Source organism: Patagioenas fasciata, chromosome 3, assembly GCF_037038585.1.
Source record: "Patagioenas fasciata isolate bPatFas1 chromosome 3, bPatFas1.hap1, whole genome shotgun sequence".
NCBI lineage: Eukaryota > Metazoa > Chordata > Aves > Columbiformes > Columbidae > Patagioenas > Patagioenas fasciata.
Window position 1 is genome coordinate 1006898 of NC_092522.1, and position 18430 is coordinate 1025327.

Genomic DNA, 18430 nt, shown 5'->3' on the forward strand with positions numbered 1-18430 from the left:
AGCACTCCTTACATTCATGATTCTCACTTTATTAATAATGTACAGATTCACACAAAACATGATATTCTCGCTAAGGCCATTTCATTAATAAGTTTCCATAGTAGAGAGTTGTGTAGGGGGGGGTTACAGCGGAGTGGCAGATTGTCACCAGTTACCACCGACACACTGGGGGACATGCTGATACGGAACTAACGTTGTTTTAATCGTCTTCGCTCCCGAGCGCAGGGACAGAGCGCAACCCCGGGCGGGCTCCTGCTCCGCTAATACTGACAGCGGGAAAAGGAACAGAGAAGGCTGAAATAAGGGACAGGAAACCTCCCAGCCTGCACCCTCGCCCAGGCGCCAAAGCTTGGTGCAAGCCAGGACTAAACAGGTAAATTAAACGGAAATGGTGCCTTTTAGGCCAGCTGAGGGCAGCGGCATTTACGGCGTTGAGCCCTCTTGGCCAAAACAAGGTCAAATCTGCAGCTAATCCAGGTTTAGCTGGCATTTAGGCCGAGCTCTGCGCCCAGCTCAGCGGAGGACAGACCGGGACCGCGCGCTGAATGGAGTTTGAAGGATTTCCTTGCCAAGTTTGCGTTAGGGCAGCGGCGAGACGTGGCGGGCCAAGGGGCAGCCAGTGCCTTCTTGTGGACAGAGGCTGATGGGCAGCAAAACCCCGAAAAACGGCCCAGAAGTGAAGGAAGGGAAGAGCGAGCAGGATTTCCGACCGCGCTCCCCTCGCCAGCTCTGCACAGCTTTGCCTTCCCGTGACATCCTCGCCTACAGAAAACCCGTGACCAGTCAGGAAACAGAACACCAAAAACTAAATCATTTGGCATCTACCAGGAGCGGATTTTTGGTTTTCGTAAGTGGAGATAAAAGCACCACTTCAACAGAACTAAACCCCTTAGACCAACAAGCCGAACCGTGTTCTACTGAAATAACCACCCAGGTGAAAACCAAACCTGAGGGAAGCTTTTGGCTGCCAGAATCTGTGCGGAGACAGTGGCCTCAGCAAGAGACGCAGCGCTCGTGCAAATTAAGCAATTAATTAACAACTTTTTCACTCTTCCCATGTCTGTGGGGCAGCTGGAAATCCCTTCAGCACAGAGGAATAGGAGCAACGGCTCCACCAGCAAACTGCACGCCCTCAATGCCAACAGGTACCTTCATCATCACCTCTAATTAAACAAAGCATTGCACAAAAGAGCCTTGGGTGCAGACATTGCTAAAATTACTGCAGAATTTTAAAACTTTATCTCCTCCTTTTCAAAACCGACACCCAAACCAGGTTTTTCTGGATCCCCTCGTGTCTCGGTCACCCCCTTTGTGCCTTCACAAGACAGAGGCGGCTTCACCGAGAGCAAAGGGCTCAGAAACAAAACCCGGAGTTCAAATCAACGAAAAGTTAGAAAAATAGATTCTTACTTGGGTCAAGTCATCTCGGGGCGGGAGGGAGGGGACGCAGCACAGAATAAGACGGGAAAATAGAGCCAAGAAAATAAAGAGGAAACTTAGATTTTAAAATGGGAATGAGCTGTGAGCTGCAAGGCGCTCGCTCAGCCCCTCCTCGGGGTCATTTGCAGCCGGAGCTGCGCAGGACGCACACGCGCGCTCGCTGGAGTGAATCACAAAGCCCTTCACCAGCACCGGTAAAAAAAGCTCAATCCTTTAAAAAATAACAGGTCCCTTAAGAAACAGAGAGCGGGGACAGCAGAGCGACAGAGCAGAAGCGATTCTGTGCAGCGCGGACAACACCTGGACGTGCCGAAATTAACGGTATCGGGGGGGAAAGTGCAGATTTGGGGGTCACAGCTACCCACCCAAGCCGGGATTCCTGCCTGAAGTGCTGCGTTCGCCTCCTCGCCTGCCCACCTCCTCAGGACACAGAGCGGGACACTAAAGAAACACACACGGCATGGGGTTCGGAAGCGACAAAAGTAAAGCGGAATGTGGTGTCACGGATCCCGGAGCGTCCCCGGCTGCCACGCGACGACAGGGCTGCGCCGTCACCCCGCGCCTCACTTCAGGTCCCCGTCCCCCTCGCCCTGGATCGACTTCTTGATGCGGAGCAGCATGGTCGTGAGCCACTGGTCCAACCGCGAGATCGAGTCGAACTCTTTCACCTGCCAGGGCAAAAATCAAAAGGGGTTAAACTGAGATACTAGAAAGCGAGCGAGGCTTGCAAGAGAAGCGTTCTGCGGGTCTAGTGGGGTCTTTAAAAGGTGCTAGTCTTCCCAAATTAAAAATAATAAACCCAACACGAAATCAACCCCAACCCAACACGAATCAACCCCAACCCAACACGAATCAATCCCAACCCAACACAAATCAACCCCAACACAAATCAACCCCAACACAAATCAACCCCAACACAAATCAACCCCAACACAAATCAACCCCAACACAACACAACATGAATCAACCCCAACACAAATCAACCCCAACACAAATCAACCCCAACACAAATCAACCCCAACACAAATCAACCCCAACACAAATCAACCCCAACACAAATCAACCCCAACACAGAGCACTTTGGCCCTTTTTGGTGCTGAGAGCAGAACCAGGCAGGATCTTAACTCTCAGTGACAAAGTAAGAATGTGAAAAGCCCGGAGTTTGGGACCTGCCGCTGTCACAACACAAAAAGACAAAAAGGAACAATGCGCCGTCCGTGTGCGCAGCGGAGCGAAGCGCGGTCACTTACGGCCTCGGTGTACGCCTCGGCGTTCTGCTCCTCGTGCGCCTCCAGCAGTTTCTAGGAAAACACCGGTAAGAATTAGAAAATCCCTGTTCCCGCGTGTTCCCACACCTGGTCCCCAGGAGCACATTCACCACCCACCACCAACACCGAAATGCTTTAGGTTTGGTTTGTAAGGTATAAGAATCGTTTCTGCTGCAGCTGCTCGCACAAGCCGCGTTCAAACCCAACGCAAAGCGAGTCTGACATCCTGCAAAGCGTTGGAATGAATGACCGAGTTCACACCCTGGTGACGCAGCAGCGCTTTTCACGCGTGGTTATGATTTTAATCCTGGTTTTACTCACTTTCAATAGCTTGCACTCCCGTGAGTCTGTGAACGCAGGGAACATCTCCTCGTACTTCTCAAGCGCGAGCTGGAAGAGAGAACACGCAAAACCACTTCATTTTTATCTCCGTTTTTGCCTTCTGGTCCCAAAACCACACCGTTCGCAGCAAATCTCACCCGACACAACGGCACCTCGAGCTTCACCCCCGCGAAAACGCGTCGCAGCAGCAACGGGGGATGGAAAGGGCCGCGGGAAATTTGGGGTAAGGGCTCTGAGGGCGCTGACCTTGGCGTTCAGCTCGTCCACGATGAAGTGGCACAGAGCGGCTTTGAAGAAATACTCTTTGGCGCTGTACTTGAGCAAAGGGTTATCCATCGTGTTGGTTCCGACCTCGGCACAAACAAAGGGGATGATTAGAGCTGGGAAACGAAACCGCATCGCTAAGAACTGAATTAAAAGCAGGACGGCTGGTTAAAATCACAGCATCATCACGCAAATAAAGACCGTGCACAAAATGCCCGTGTTCGTACAAAAAGCTGTTGCGAAGCCAGAGATTTTTAACTAAAGCTGAGCGAGGTCAGAAACCCACAATAAGATCAAAAGTGTCATTAATATTTCCTTCCCCAGCCTTTCTCTAGAAACGATTCAGGGAAAAAATCCCCACCTTTGGTAAGTAAAGCAACTCTTAAAAGCGAAGGAGCAAACCATGCCTTGTAAAGGCAGAATCAGCCCCAAAACCAGCAAGATTTGGGGGTCTCAGGCAGAGACCGACACGCTGACCCACTTCTCGTTTCCCGGGAATTCTGGCCACGACACGCGTCCTCACCTGCTCGTAGATCTCGATGGCCTTCTGGTACTGCTCCAGCTGCGCCGCGTACGCCGCCACCTTCAGCAGACACTTGTTGGCCGAGCTGCAATCAACCCCAGCCTTAATTAAACTAATTGTGTCCCAGGGGAAAACACAAACCTGTGCCCTGGTACCTCCCGGACTACTGAGTGCATAGAAATAGCACCCAAAACCTGCAAATTGGGGGAATTTTCTTTTTAGCAGCAGGGGAAGGCATGAGGACCTTCAGCTCAGCAGGGACTTGGTGTCAGGTCCGTGTCCCCTTTGTCCCAAAACAGGCCCCCTGGAGCAGTGCAGGACCAGAACCTCAACAGAAACGGCAGAACTTGGGCAAGGTGCCACCACAGGACGTTTTGGAAGCGTCGGGCAGGTGAGGAGCCTGCGAGGACACGTCCCCGTCCCCAACCCTTCCCTCCCGTGAGTCTCTTACAAACCTGTTGGACTCCTCGCCCTTGTAGTAGTCGGCAGCCTGCTCGTAGTGCGCGATGGCCTGCGGACAGAAACGGTGCCTCAGAACACGAGGAAATGCGACCGAGAGCTTGTCCGGTGTCCCAAACTCCCGTGCGCGTTTCATACAGAACGCGGCCCATGGCAGCGTGACAAGGTTTCTGCCGGCTTTGCCGTGACTGAATAAATCACCGCGCAGAACCGTCCTGGCACAGCAGGGCTGGACTGCAGCCGCACAGAAGCAGCAGGGACATCGTTAGCACAGGTGGGATCCAGTGAAGTGGAGCTGAAGCAAATGATTGTCCAGAAAATATCTAGAAAGCGCAGATTTGTGTTGTGCATTTGAAGCAGAAGTGCAGCCGAGCTGCCGCAGGATCCCCACGCGCGGCCCTCACTTATGGGAACGAGAAAGGGTCGGTGCTCAACTGTGAGCTCTAAGTCACAGCAGCTGCCTCTGGGTGCACCGGAAAATAACTAAAACTGCCCCAAAGTGCTTTCCAGATGTGAAAAACCCTTTTGGTGGGGAAGGTTTCTCACCCGGGTGCTTTAGAGGGGCACAGGGTAAAACCATCGCTCGGTGGCGGAAACGCGGGCGCAGTGCCCGGCGGCTTTACCTTCTCGATGTCCACCAGCTCGGCCTCGTAGATCTCGGCGATGGTGATGTGGTGCTTGGCGGCGATGGTGAAGCGGCCCTGGGGGAGGCAGAGGCGCAGGTGAGATGGGGGGAGAGGGAGCGCGACCGGCAGCGTTGGCCGCGTCTCTCACCACGTGGCTCCCCGCGCTGCCGGGGCAGCTGCTTACCATGTCGGTGTAGATATCGATAGCTGCGTTTAAGCAGTTGATGGCCTCTGCAGCATGAGTGTTCGGGAAAAACAACAGTCAGCCGCTGTCACACCCCCCAGGACAAGGCCTCCCCCCCTTCCAAAAATCAGAGGTGAAGCTGCCGAGCTCAACGCTTGCGACCCCCAAAACCCACAATGTAACAACAGATCTAATGCGATTCACCCAACCCAACAACCGCTGCTTCACGAAAACGCTCGGAACTGATGCTGAAAAGGAACCGTCAAAATTAGGATGGGCCAAATACACACAACTTGTACCCCGGGTTTGTCAGGCGGCGTCCTCAAAATTCAAAGCGCTGATCCTGTAACACCCAGGCTGCCCGTTTATAGGAAATTTGGGGGGTTTAAGTTTCTAAAAGGGTATTATCAGCCCTGAGTGAGCGTGGGGACAGCGGTGGGTGGGTGGGTTTGTCCCCAAACGCTCAGCAGGGTGAGGGGAACCATCCCCAAAGCCACAACCCCGCTCTTTGCCACCAGACGTCAAGAATCCAGATCCTTCCTCCTCGCCCCACCAAGGTCCCTCTGTTTTCCTCCCGGGGGCAGGGATGCCGCTTTAGGCGGGTTTCACGGCTTCGGCGCAGCCTGCAGCGAGGACCCGCGGATGCCGAGGACCCAAACCCCCGCGTGTCACCCCGCGGCGCTGCCCTCACCTTGCGGATCCGCTTTCTTGTAGGCGTTGCCGGCGTCCACGAAGCTGGTGGCCGAGTCGTGTTTGCTCTGCAGCTGCATGTGCAGCTTGGCCGCCTGGCAGAACGCGTTCCCCGCCGCTGCCGGACGAGCACGTTTCATTTTACAACAATAAACCGCACCCCGGATGATTTAACACCGGGAACACCCAGGTCCCCCCTTGTACACCCTCCCAATATTTAAACTGGGGCTGGGAAGAAGAATCGCAGCTCCACAGGGACGGTCCCGGGATGCAAAACTCCACGGGAAGGTGCTGGGGACTCAGTAATCCCCCCAAAAAGTGGGTGCTGGACTCACCGCTCCAGTTTTTGGCGATCTTGAACATGTTGGCCGCCCGGGTGTACATCTCGCAGGCCTCCTCGACCCTCGTGTTGCCCCTGAAATGCAGTGAGAGGCACTGATACCACACAGGAACAAAACGCCCCCAAAACGGGGACTAAAAATAGGGCTGGGGACATCACAACCCCCTCCCGGCTCAACGAGGCACATCACCCTAATTTTAAGGTGCAGGGCGAGCATCGCGCTGCTCAGAGAGGGGAAAGCCGCTCAAAACCCACATTCCTAAAAAGTTTGGAGCCTGGAGCGAGGTCCCGACCCACGTCCCTCTTTTTTGGGCCACCTCATCAGAGACATGCAGCAAAAACACCCACAAAAAGCAACTCTGGTTGACAAACTGCATCCCTGCGAGAGCATAAAGCAAATTAAAGAGCCGCTGGACAACGTGCTGCAAAATCAGGACTCGGCGCTGCGAGTGCAGCGTGACTCGGCGCCCCGAACCGGCTGATTCATGTGAGAGAGAAGCTCAATATTATTGTTAATTAAAGGCGGATTTCTGCAGGGATTGATCCCGCAGGCTCCAGGGTGCACAGCCCAGCTGACCCCGGGCAGCGCTGCAGCTCAAACCAGCGCGTTTTGCCTTATTTTGTCTCCCTTCCTCCCCCCGGCAGCCGCTCACATCCCGGTGCTGAGCCCGGGCGGGGGTTCCGTGCCCTTGAGAGGCGCGTTTAGCGGGAAGCAAAGCCCCGGGCACCCCCTTTCCCAGGGGGACACGGCGCGGAGCCACCCGCCGCCTCCTTGGCCATCTTAAAAAGCAAAACCCATCTATTCTTAGCCCAACAAAATGAGAATTGTGCCCCTGGAAATCCCCGCCCGGGGGGGGGATTTTCGGCAATTCGCTGTCCGGATTAGGCCCCAGGAGCGCGGCCCTGCCCCGTTAATCCGCTGCTTGGGGGCGGGGGGGGGATGATTTATTTTTAAAACTTCGGGTTTTTAGCGCTGCGGGCACCAGATTTTTCCAGCCTGGTGTTTAGAAAACACCCGAGGCCTCCGCACAGCATCGCGACGTCAATTTCTTAACAATAATAATAATAATAATAATAATAATAATAATAATAATAATAATAATAATAATAATAATAATAATAATAATAGACATGATTGGGGTGGGCAAAGCTGCTTGTTTTGCAAAATCCTTCCGGGTGCAGCTCATGCATCGCCAGGAAAATCGAATTTTGAGCAAAAAGCCGCAATGCAAAGGAGCCACCGGTGGCACCGGGGACACCCGGGGGGGTGGGGGGGGGGAGGAGCCGCGTTGTGCATCCCGTGCACCCCCTGTTTCGCACCCTTTGCACCCCCCGTTTCGCACCCTGTGCACCCCCCGTTTCGCACCCTGTGCACCCCCCGTTTCGCGCCCCGTTTTCGTGCTCACCCGAAGAGCCCCCGCAGGAAGGAGTGCGAGCCCTTCACCCGCTTCTCGGCCTCCGCCATCAGCTGCACGGCCTCCCGCTCCTTCCCCGCGCTGTCCATGGCGCCCCGGCCTCTGCTGCTGCTGCTGCTGCTGCTCCTCCTGCTGCTGCTGCTCCTGCTCTTCCTCCTCCTCCTCCTCCTCCTCCGCTGCACCGCGGGGGCGGGGCCTGCGCCGCGTTGCAAGATGCTGCGCGGTGCACAGCTCGCGTTGCACGGTTGATGTCGCGCGGTTCCCGTTGCACGCTGCGCAAGGCTTAGCGCATGATTCGGGCTGCAAACCGCACCATTCACATTACAAATGGGCATTGCACAATCCCTGTTGCACGCCGCACGGTAGTGCATGATTCACGCTGCAAACCGCACGATGCATGTTGTAGAATTCACGTCGCAAATGCACTTTGCACAACTAATGTTGCAAGATGCGCGATGCACAACTCGTTGCACACGGCATGATACGTAGTACGTGATTCATGCTGGGAATTGCACAATTCCTGTTGCAAATGCATGTTGCACGATTCATGTTGCACGCTGCAGGATTCACGTTGCAAATGCGCGTTGCACAATTCATTTGCACGTTGCGTGATAGTGCACGATTCACACTGCAAATGGCACAATTCATGTTGCAAATGCATGTTGCACGTTGTAGGATTCATGTTGCAAATGCACGTTGCACAACTCGTGTTGCACACTGCATGACACACAGTGCAAGATTCCTGCTGCAAATTTCACGATTCACGTTGCAAATGCACGTTGCACGTTGCACAATTCACGTTGCACAGTGCATGATAAATAGAGCACGATTCACACTGCAATTGCACGCTGCACAATTCACGGTGCAAACGCACGTTGCACAACTCATGTTGCACACTGCATGACACATAGTGCATGATTCCTGCTGCAAATCTCACGATTCACGTTGCAAATGCACGTTGCATGTTGCACAATTCATGTTGCACATTGCAGGATTCATGTTGCAAATGCACGTTGCACAATTCACGTTGCACAGTGCATGATAAATAGCGCACGATTCACACTGCAAATGCACGCTGCACAATTCATATTGCACGTTGCACAATTCATGGTGCAAATGCACGTTGCACAACTCATGTTGCACACTGCATGACACATAGTGCATGATTCCTGCTGCAAATTTCACAATTCACGTTGCAAGTGCATGTTGCATGTTGCACAATTCACGTTGCACATTGCAGGATTCATGTTGCAAATGCACTTTGCACAATTCACGTTGCACGCTGCACAATAAATAGCGCACGACTCACTTTGCAAATGCACGCTGCACAATTCACGGTGCAAATGCACGTTGCACAATTCACGTTGCACACCGCATGACAGTGTACAATTCATGTTGCAAATGCACGTTGCACGTTGCACAATTCATGTTGCACATCGCACAATTCATGTTGCACATCACAGGATTCATGTTGCAAATGCACTTTGCACAATTCACGTTGCATGCTGCACGATAAATAGCGCACAACTCACTTTGCAAATGCACGCTGCACAATTCACATTGCATGCTGCACAATTCACGGTGCAAATGCACGTTGCACAATTCACATTGCACGCTGCACAATTCACGGTGCAAATGCACGTTGCACAATTCACGTTGCACACTGCGCAATTCACATTGCACACTGCACAATTCACGGTGTAAACGCACGTTGCACATTGCACAATTCATGCTGCAAATGGACGTTGCACAATTCACGTTGCACACTGTGCAATTCACGTTGCACGCTGCACGATTCCCGGTGCAAATGCATGTTGCACAACGACACACACCTGGGGGTTTCTCTCCAGCGTGGTGGAACAAGCAGCATCTCCGAGTTCCGGTGGAATCGCTGCAGCTCACGCTGGTTTCCAGAAGGGCCACGGTTCCCAGCGGGAATTCTGCATGGAGAGGACACAGGTGTCAGGAGAACGAGCAAAAAACGCAATGAACGCCCAGGGGAAGAAGGAAAAGGGTTAAATCTCTATTTTTTACCACATAAAGCTGCACCAGCCACTGAACCAAAGGCCAAAGCAAGGCCAAGGCGGGAGCCTGGGTCTAGGGAGGGACCCTCCATTCCCTCAGGTTTCTGAGGTGCGACCGCCGTGCCCCCCACAGCCCGCGCAGGATGGCGCCTGGGGGAGCACCAGGGGGTCAGCGGGCAGGAAGGGCCGGGCCTGAGCCCCTGCGAGCCCGGTCCGGAGTTAATTAACTAATTAATTAATTAACCCGGTCCCCCGGCTGCGGCCTGCGGCTCCAACGGACTACAGCTCCCGGCGTGCCCCGCGCGCCGGCGCGCCGCAATGACGTCACCGCACTGCGACCGTCTCCGTGGCGACGCTGGCGCATCCGCGGCCTCTCACACTGACATCCCCGCCCTGCGGACACCCGGGAGGGGACACCCGGGACGGGACACCCGGGACGGGACACCCGGGACGGGGAGAGGCGGCCCTCCCCGAAATGTACCCGGCCTGGAAAGCTATGGGGGGAGCAGGAGAGAGCCCCCCGCGCTCCCCAAGCACCACAGCCCAGCAGCAGGCGCTGCCTTCCATGGTAATTAGGGTGTAATTAATCCCGCCCTGGGCTCACAGCCCTGCCCAGGAGCACCCCCGTGTCCGCGGTAACGCCACCGTCACCACGTCTCACCGCTCACCCCATCCCCGTTCTACCCAAAGGACCCCAAACCGTCCCCATTCTCCTTCCAGGCAGGACACATGGAGCCTTTTCACCTCCACGACCTCGGGCTGATGGAAAACCCAGCGAGGCGAAGGATCCTCAGCCCCATGGCCGCGCAGCTCTGCCACCTGCTCCTCGCCCTGGAGCAGGGACAGGGGGGTTGTCAGGCTCTGCCCAACCTCAGGGAGAACGCGGAGAAATTAGCCCAAGCCACCGAAGAACTCGCTGCTGTGGCAAGAAGGTGGGTTTGTTGGGTGTTTCCTGGGCAGGTTTTTGGGGTGGGAAGGAATCAGCAGGGATGGAGGAGAAAGGGATGAGCAACAGAATTAGGGAGAGGACAGACAGGACAAGCAGGGACACACGCTTGGAAGGGACGAGGCAAAGTCAGCAAAACCTCAAACAGCAAAGATTAAGGTAAAAACACCTTAAAGCCACAGTCGGGACAAGTGACTGAACACATCAGTGAATTTACTGAATGCTTCAGTATAATTTGAGCTGAAATCCGCAGCCCAGGCGCCGGCCCCTGGGTGACAGTGCTGCTCTGCCCTGGCTCCAGGTGAACCACGGCCACTGGAAAAGGCTCTGGACCAGTCCAAGCCCAGCTCAGGTCTGGCACGGCTAATTGGCTCTGATAAAGCCTGAGCCTGGCACATTCTTCCTGGGATGGTAAAGCTGAGCCCAGCGGCTTCTGTTCCAGGCTGGCCCAGGAGTCCGGCGACGAGGTGTGCAAGGAGGAGATGCATCCAGCGGCCGAGTCGCTGGTCCTGGCGGGGCGGCGGGTGCTGCTGGCGGCCAGCGAGCTGCAGGGGCGGCCGCACAGCCCGCGGCACCGGGAGCAGCTGGCTGCGGCGGCAGAGAGGCTCCTCGCACAGACCGTCAAGGTACAAACTGCCCTGCGCCGGTGGTTTCCGCACCGTGTGCTCGCTGTGGCCGGTCTGCTGAGCAAAACACGTCTCGAGTGTCATCTCGAGAAACAGTGAGCAGGGATTCTTAGCCGCTCTGAGCAGCTGATTGTTGTTTTCTGCCTAGATCCTTCGGATTGAAGACGCTGCTGGAGCAAGGCGGGTAACTGAGGCTGCCAGCTGGCTGCTGGAGCGCCTGAGCGTGCTGCGGGACACTGGGGACACGCCAGGGCTCCTGGCTGCGTTCCGCGCCTTTTCCGAGGCTCTGCTGCTGCTCGGCAATCTGACAGCAAAGCGCCTCGAGGAACTGGGAGACTGTCCTCGACAGAAGAGCTTGGCCCGAAATCTGCAGCTCCTTCAGAAGTGCGTCCCTCTGCTCCACGCAGCCAAGCGCAGCGACCTGAAATGCTCCTGGGATCGGCGAGTCAAGCTCTCCAAGGACTCAGCTTTCCAGCTGATGGAGGGAACCATCAAAGAGCTCGTTTCCCTGCTCGTGGGCACCACGGAGCCGCGGGACAGAGCCGGGACCTTCTCCCAGCACGTGAGCGAGCTGCTGGCTCTCCTCTCCCACCCGCGGCCCCTGCGCTGCTTCGGCAGCGAGCTCAGCGCTCACGTGGATGCCGTGGTTTTCTACTGCGTGCTTCTGGCAGATGTGTCCAGGGCAGATCTGAAGCTGGAGCTGGTAAAATGTTGCTGGGTTCTCCTGCAGCTGAGAAAAAACATCTGCGGCCACACAGGGCAGCAGGAAGGATGGGCAGGGGAGAGCAGCCTGGAGAAGGAACGGCACAGCATGAGGGAGCACCTAGAGACCCTCGACCGGGCAGCACTCACGGCGACTCTGTGCCAAATCCTTGACACCTTTGAGGGCGACGAGCCCCTGAGGCCACTGGTTGAAGCTGCCCTTCACCTCACTGCCACAGGGTGTTTTCCAGCAGGACCAGGAGGATTTTTGAAGAAGCTTCAGCCCCTCACCGCCACGTTCTTCACACACGCCCAGCAGATGCTCAGAGTGACAGACTTTGTTCTGGCCAGGTGCACCAAAACCCAAACTGCCAGAGAAATCGGGGAGGGGGTGAATTATCTGCAGAGCCTCCTCGCCCGTCTCCCTGCGCTGCTGACAGAAATGAGCGGAGACACGTGGCAGGCGAGCACTGCCGAGCGGCTGCGTTCCTTGTACCGCGCGTGGGCTGGAGCGAGGGAAGCTCTCCTGCGCTGTTTTGAGGAGACGGTCGGTGTGCGTGAACTCCTGGAGCTGTCCGTGCAGGAAATGGCCAAGGACAGGGAACGGTGTGACACGGCCTGGGAACGCCGGGACCACGAGGTGCTGCGGCGGCACGTGGCTCACCTCTGCAGCTGGGCAAGGTGGGTGGTGGGAGCCACTGCCCGGCACGTGGACAGAGCCACAGACCCCGTTTTCAGGAACGGTTTGCTGGTTTGGGTCAGGCAACTGGCCAGCTCCATCCCCGAGCTGGAAGCGGTCATGGCCCGTTGTCCAGAGGGACCCTCCTGCCTCCAAACCAGGGATGTCTTCTCCAGGGCGGCGAGTGGCCTGGTGGACGCTGCTCGCCGTGTGTGTGACGGGCTGGACGGGAGCAACCACCCCGACATCCTCAGCCCCCTGCGGGCACAAGTGCGAAGCACTGATGTCACGAAGGGGCCTGAACTCAGCCCAGGGCGTGCTGGGCTAAAAACCATCACGGGTGCGGCTGCGGTGCAGGAAGACATCCCAAGTCCTCCACCTTCACGACCAGGTGGTTTCCACGCGGATGTCACTCCACGGCAAGAAGATGCGCACCCTGTCATCGCGGCTCTCCTGGCAGTGACACAAGCTCACAACACAGCAGCTGTCGACGCCACTTGCTCCGCTTTGCTTGAACTCTCCGGCGGCTGCGTCGCTGCGGCGAAGGAAGCGCTGCCTGTGGCTGAGCCTTCGCAGACGCAGGCGCTGGGGCAGCACCAAACGATTGTGTCGCTGACACCGCGTGTCATCAGCCTGGCCAAGGAAACGGCCCTGCAGCAGCTCCGTGCCCCAAGCAGCCTTCTCCAAATGGCGCTCACGCTCTCCGAAAGGATCTGCGAGATCAAGGAGTGCCTGGCAGCTGTGGCAGGCCCTTGGTACAGTCTGGCCCAGCAAGTATTTGGCTTTTTCTTGTCTGCTGACTTTCTGCACGGCAAACAGGCTTTAGAGGAAACCATGACAGCTTTAGCAGGAACGGTCCAGTTTGCAGGAGACGTTGCAAGCATGGCCTGTAGCAAGGGAAATCTCATCTCCTCTGATGTCTGGGAGAGCTTTCTAGAGGTGCAAGCCAAGTTTTCACGTGCTCAGATGAACACCCAAGCATTACTGGAGAAAGCAGCGTCCTGCGAGGGCTCCTGCGGGCTGGGCAAGGCCGGCCTGGAGCTGCGCTGTGTGCGCTGGGCCGTCAGCACGCACGTCCTGCTGCGCGCCCTGGATCGCTTCATTGGCGGGGACGTCCTGCTCCTGGGGGAGCTCAGCAGCGCCGTGCACAACAAGCTTTGCTCGCAGAGCCTCTTGGCCGCCATGTCTGAGATCTCCCTGCGGCTGCAGGAGGCCGCCCGGCTCTCCGCCTTGTCCTGCCCCGAGGAGCGCGGCCGCAGTGAGATCCTGGCGCTGCGGGAGGAGGTGGAGGTGCTGGTAGAAGCGCTGCTGGACACCTCCAGCACGCTCTCGCTCTCCCCGCTGCCCAGGGCCAGCTTGACCGTTCGCTGGGAGCTCCTGCAGAGAGACCTGGCGCTCAGGGCCAAGGCCTTGCTGCTCCACCTGGAGAAGGTCAACGCCCAACAGCTGCGGGTCATCCGGGATGTCATCGAGCCAGCCCTGTCCCCGCTCCCTCAGGAGGACAGCGAGAGGAGAAAAGATGCCTTTGAAGAGAAGGCAAGCCAGCTGATGGCCAACGTTCAGTGGGTCAAAACCACCCTCAGAGACATTCAGGAGCTGGACTCACAGGAGAAACTGCTCTCCGTGGCAGAGCACCTCCTGCTCCTCACGTCCGAGGCCGTGGGAAGCGCCAGGTGGCTCTTGCAGAGCCGTGGGGACAAAGGCCACCCCCGCCTGGCCAGCACGCTGTGGTACTGGGCAGCGATGGCGCACTACCTGCTGACACAGCTGTGCACCACCCGTGGCCTCAGGGGACACATCCTGCAGCTCATCGGCCAGCGCCTGTGCAACGTGGGGAACCAGTGCTGCCCGAGGCCATGCGGCAGCACGGCCGAGATGTCACAAGCTCTGAGCCACCTCGGGGTGGCAGGAACCTGCCCAAGTGGGAGCGGAGGACAAGGAGCTGCCCAGGAGGCCCGTGAAATGGTACGGCAGGTTTTTCCCCTTTAATTCTTACTGCAGGGTGATGATGAGAGCTGTCAGCGCTGTCACCCACAGCATGGAGCGCTAAGTGACGCTGGCAGGGACCTCTGGAGGTCACCAGTCCAACCCTTGGGCCACCTTCAAGGTGCGATCAGGTTCCTGGCTGCCCCGTTCCGCTGAGCTCTGGATATCTGATCTGACCGGTGCTCCCACACCAGTAACCCCATCTCCACAGGCTGTTTCTGCTCTGCTCTCCCTCCCCAAAACAGCATCCCTGTGCAGCTCAGCTCCCCATAGCACCCTCGGGAGCACCAGCAGCTCCCACAACAACCGCTGGTGCCGGGAGCTGGCAGAGATGTCAGCAACACCACCCAGACTGCTGTTTGCAGCACTTAATCACAGCCTGAGCCGCGGGTACTGCCAGCTCATGCAACAGCACCAGCAGATGCTGGGCCAGGGCACTGGGACACGATGGTGCCGCTGTGGGTGACAAAGAGGGGCTGGCTGGGACAGCAGGCAGACACAGAGGGGTGGTCAGTGGCTTTTCCTCTCCTTCACTCACCAAAAACTACCTCGGCATCGGCACCTCCACACGCTCCAGCCTTCACATCTGTTTGGTTCTTGTCTCTGCAGCAGAATGATCTTCCCAGCATCTCCTTCGCCAATGGCCCTGCGAAATGTGAGAGGGAAGACGGTGACAAGATGTCCCAGGTCACCAAGGAGATGGCAACAAGGATGCTGCACATGACCCAGTTCCTCAGGAAGAAAGGCCCCATCGCGGTACGGAGCGTTCCACCCCCACCGCCCCAGCACCTTCATAGGCATAAAGACAATATTTTTTGCTCAAAAGTGCGCTCAGAGGCAGCAACAGGGCTGCTCAGACCCCTGCGTTACTCCCTCTTGTACGAGTGGCACCCGCTGCACTTGTCCAAAGCACCACGAATTTCTTCCCCCGGATGAGAAGTGACCCTGGTGTCCAGCCCCTTCCCTATTTCAGAATGTTCCTGGGATTCCTGGACACTCCCCTGCCTTGCAGGAAAAATGGTCTTTATTTTTTTTCCTCCTCTTCTCCCCAAACGCATTTAATTCTCTTTCTGTTCTAGAGTAAGGAGCAGCTCATCTCCTGCGCCAGGCAAATCGCTTCCGACGGGCAGGCGTTCGTTAAATTTGGGCGCGTGGTGGCCAAGCACTGCCCCGACGGCCGGTGCCGTGCAGAGCTGCTGTGCGCCGCCGAGCACACCCACACCCTCAGCAGCCAGCTGGGCATGGTGGCCAGGTAACCTCGAGGCTCCAGGTCCCTCTTGTGTTGGTTATAGTTCTGGTTTGGGGGTAACTGGCCGCGCAGGGGTTGCTCTCCCAGTAAAATCCTTTAAAATGTCTTTGCAGGGTGAAAGCGGTGACCGCAGACAGCAAGTCCTCCTCCGAGCTGCTCGTCAGCAACGCGCGCAACCTCCTTCAAGCGGTTCTGCACGTTCTGAAGGCAGCCGAGGCGGCGTGTGTCAAAGTAAGTGAACGCTGGAGGTTTTGGAGGCGAGTTCCCGCTGCGGGAGCTCCTGCAGCCCCTCCGTCACTCCAGCCAGGAGCAAACCTCCTCACTGTCACCCTTTACCGTGCGCCTTTCTGGTGTGCTTCCAAAGGCCACTGCGCATCTTTCCAAGCGCTGAACGTGCTCTGTCACCACTAGCAGAACACCCCAATCACCTTGAGCTGCGCCATTTCCCATTCCGTTTGGCCAGCCTCTCCTTGGAGGCGTTTATGTGGGAACAGCCCACGCCAGTTTGAGTCTCAAGCTTGGATCAAACCTCCCAACACTTCCCTTGAAGGTGCCAGTGACAACAGATCCATCCAACCATAAACAGTTTGTGAGAAAGCTGAAAGCACTCGGAAAAGGTGCAGACACAACCAGACTGCACCGCCGCAGTTCTTCACCGCACACCTTGGCCTCCCATATAATCCTACAGCTTCTGCTGACCCCCGGCACGTTGCCTTTTTAATTAGAATCCTGTTTGATGGAAAATCAACCACAAGAGTGGAAAAACTCCTCCTGTGGTTATTTTCCCATACTGTTAAAAATGTGTATGTCCGATTTTGACTTTGCTGATGTCAGACAGAAGTAACCAGCCATTTTTATATCTTTGTTGTCCAAATTCAAGTCCTTATGACCTGGCTTTTTCCCTTTGGCAATTTCCCTGCTTATTAATTAACTATATTGCATTCCTATTTTCCCTCTTTCAGCAGGTGTTTTTAAAGCACTTTTAAGCATTTCAAGTGGTTCTTTAAGCATTAACAGGTAGAGATGCCACACTGGTCACACACACATCAATACATTCAGAATTCTATATCATTTATGATATTTTAAATGAGTTCACATACAATATATTAAAGCACGCAAATGCTTTGTCTGCCAGGGTTTGCGACAGCCCCCGCCTGGCTCTGAAGAAGAAGAATTAGCTGCTTTTTGCATGCGGTGGAGGAAAAAGCTCTTGCGGCACAGGGCCGAGGAGTCTGTGAGCTCCGACAGGGACGAACTGGGGCTGCGCAGAACTGGGGCGCGGGCTGAGCCCACCCTGACGGCCACGGTGCAGGAACGGTCACAAAACCCGCTAAAGGACACGCAATTAGGGACACTCAGAAACCACTGCTCTTGAATCAACGGCCGCCAAGCGGGGTGATGGTTCTTTTGGCAAACATCGCCTTTTGAGCAGCTGCCACCTCTGCTCCTAGGGGTGGCAATCCTAAAAACTGCCCAGGAAGGGCAGCCAGAGGTACAGAATCCCGCACAAGAGCCAGTGCTGGGCTGGGGCTCGCACACAACATACGAATTCAGAGGGTGACACGCACTACAAAAGTTGGAGGAAGGAAGAACGGAATGAGGACGACTAAGGGACGTTTGTCACCTCTCGAGAGCCAGCAGGAGCAGGGAGTGACTCCCCTGCTGCCCCTGATCCTGCAGAGAAATGAGACTTCCCTCCCCAAATCTCTCTTTTCCCGCGGGTAAAACGTTCAGTGCTGTTGCTCACTCACCCCCTGGCTCCGGGGCACCCAGGACACGGCTGCTCCTGCTCCTGCTCTCCACGTCCAGGCCCCACCGCCGAGCTTCTGGACTGGCCGGGGCTGTGGAGAAGGACAAAGGTGGTTACACAGAGACAAGGGGCTGCACAGGCGCGCTGCCCCTTCCAGATCACTCCTCCTCCTCATTTGTCCTTTTTTTCCAGGCTAAATCACTGTCTTGTATCACAAACACTGAGATGCCTTCAACACTGTCACTTTGTCTCTTTGGTTTCCCTATAAACCCATGTGCTGTTTCCAAGCTATTCCTGTTTTTCCCCGCTGATTTCTGAACAGCCAAGCTCACCACCAGATGAAGTAATAAGAATACACAGGACTAGCAGATTACTCCAAAATCACAAAGTTTCATGACTGTTATCTAGTTTTCAATTACTTTGAGCAAGCGCAATTCAAAATATCACTAAACTAATACAATTTATACTCTGGAAGGCAAAACAAAGGCATTATTGCCTCCAGCGATGTCTCCTCTGCCGTGTTTTGCACACGTGGAAATCAGCAGCTTCCCTCCGCTCATCCAATTCTTGCCCGTTTGTCTCACAGGCACAAAACCCCAAACCCACGGCATTTGTGATCACAAATACTACATTGTCACAGCCGCAAGCGTCATCTGGGCCAAGGAACAAAGAGGTCCAGCAAGGAAGAGACTTAATGCAAAGAACCATTCCAAGCGGGCGGGAAGCAGATGGCGACTGAGCAGCCGGCAGGTTTTATTGCCAATATATTGCATTCTTCTGGATAAAATCAACCCAAAAGGCGACACAAGAGAGGCTTTGGGGACGGTTGTGCTCTCGCATGCAAAATCTTCAGAAATTAAAGAACATGCGTGACATTTCTCACAGCGACGTTGATTATCTCCGACTCTCTCCAAACC

General features: G+C 55.8%; 2 protein-coding genes across 2 annotated transcripts; one reads left to right on the forward strand and one right to left on the reverse strand.

Annotated features, from left to right (window-relative positions):
• Positions 1 to 8: 8 nt before the first annotated feature.
• Positions 9 to 7640, reverse strand: LOC136099411 (beta-soluble NSF attachment protein). The gene is made up of 11 exons (XM_065833593.2): positions 7543 to 7640; positions 6132 to 6211; positions 5798 to 5914; positions 5107 to 5153; positions 4920 to 4997; positions 4293 to 4348; positions 3838 to 3922; positions 3297 to 3401; positions 3030 to 3098; positions 2691 to 2741; positions 9 to 2108 (listed from the first exon to the last, which is right to left on the reverse strand). Exons 1-11 carry the CDS (start codon positions 7638 to 7640, stop codon positions 2004 to 2006), a joined length of 891 nt encoding a protein of 296 aa, XP_065689665.2. The 3' UTR covers positions 9 to 2003.
• A 2253-nt stretch (positions 7641 to 9893) lies between these two features.
• LOC139827593 (uncharacterized) lies at positions 9894 to 18428 on the forward strand. The gene is made up of 8 exons (XM_071806597.1): positions 9894 to 10143; positions 10300 to 10507; positions 10964 to 11147; positions 11296 to 14493; positions 15124 to 15270; positions 15594 to 15766; positions 15877 to 15994; positions 16899 to 18428. The coding sequence occupies exons 1-8, from the start codon at positions 9894 to 9896 to the stop codon at positions 17136 to 17138; spliced, it is 4518 nt and encodes a 1505-aa protein (XP_071662698.1). The 3' UTR covers positions 17139 to 18428.
• The last annotated feature ends 2 nt before the right edge of the window (positions 18429 to 18430 follow it).

Bases quoted from the DNA above. Each gene is read 5' to 3' on its own strand.
- LOC136099411 (XM_065833593.2), bottom strand. From the start codon at position 7,640: ATGGACAGCGCGGGGAAGGAGCGGGAGGCCGTGCAGCTGATGGCGGAG. The intron at 5,915-6,131 runs GTGAGTCCAGCA...CTCGTCCGGCAG, and splicing joins GATCGCCAAAAACTGGAGCG to CGGCGGGGAACGCGTTCTGC. The intron at 3,923-4,292 runs GTTTGTAAGAGA...GGTTGATTGCAG, and splicing joins AAGGGCGAGGAGTCCAACAG to CTCGGCCAACAAGTGTCTGC.
- LOC139827593 (XM_071806597.1), top strand. From the start codon at position 9,894: ATGACGTCACCGCACTGCGACCGTCTCCGTGGCGACGCTGGCGCATCC. The intron at 10,144-10,299 runs GTAATTAGGGTG...CCTTCCAGGCAG, and splicing joins AGCAGGCGCTGCCTTCCATG to GACACATGGAGCCTTTTCAC. The intron at 10,508-10,963 runs GTGGGTTTGTTG...CTTCTGTTCCAG, and splicing joins CTCGCTGCTGTGGCAAGAAG to GCTGGCCCAGGAGTCCGGCG.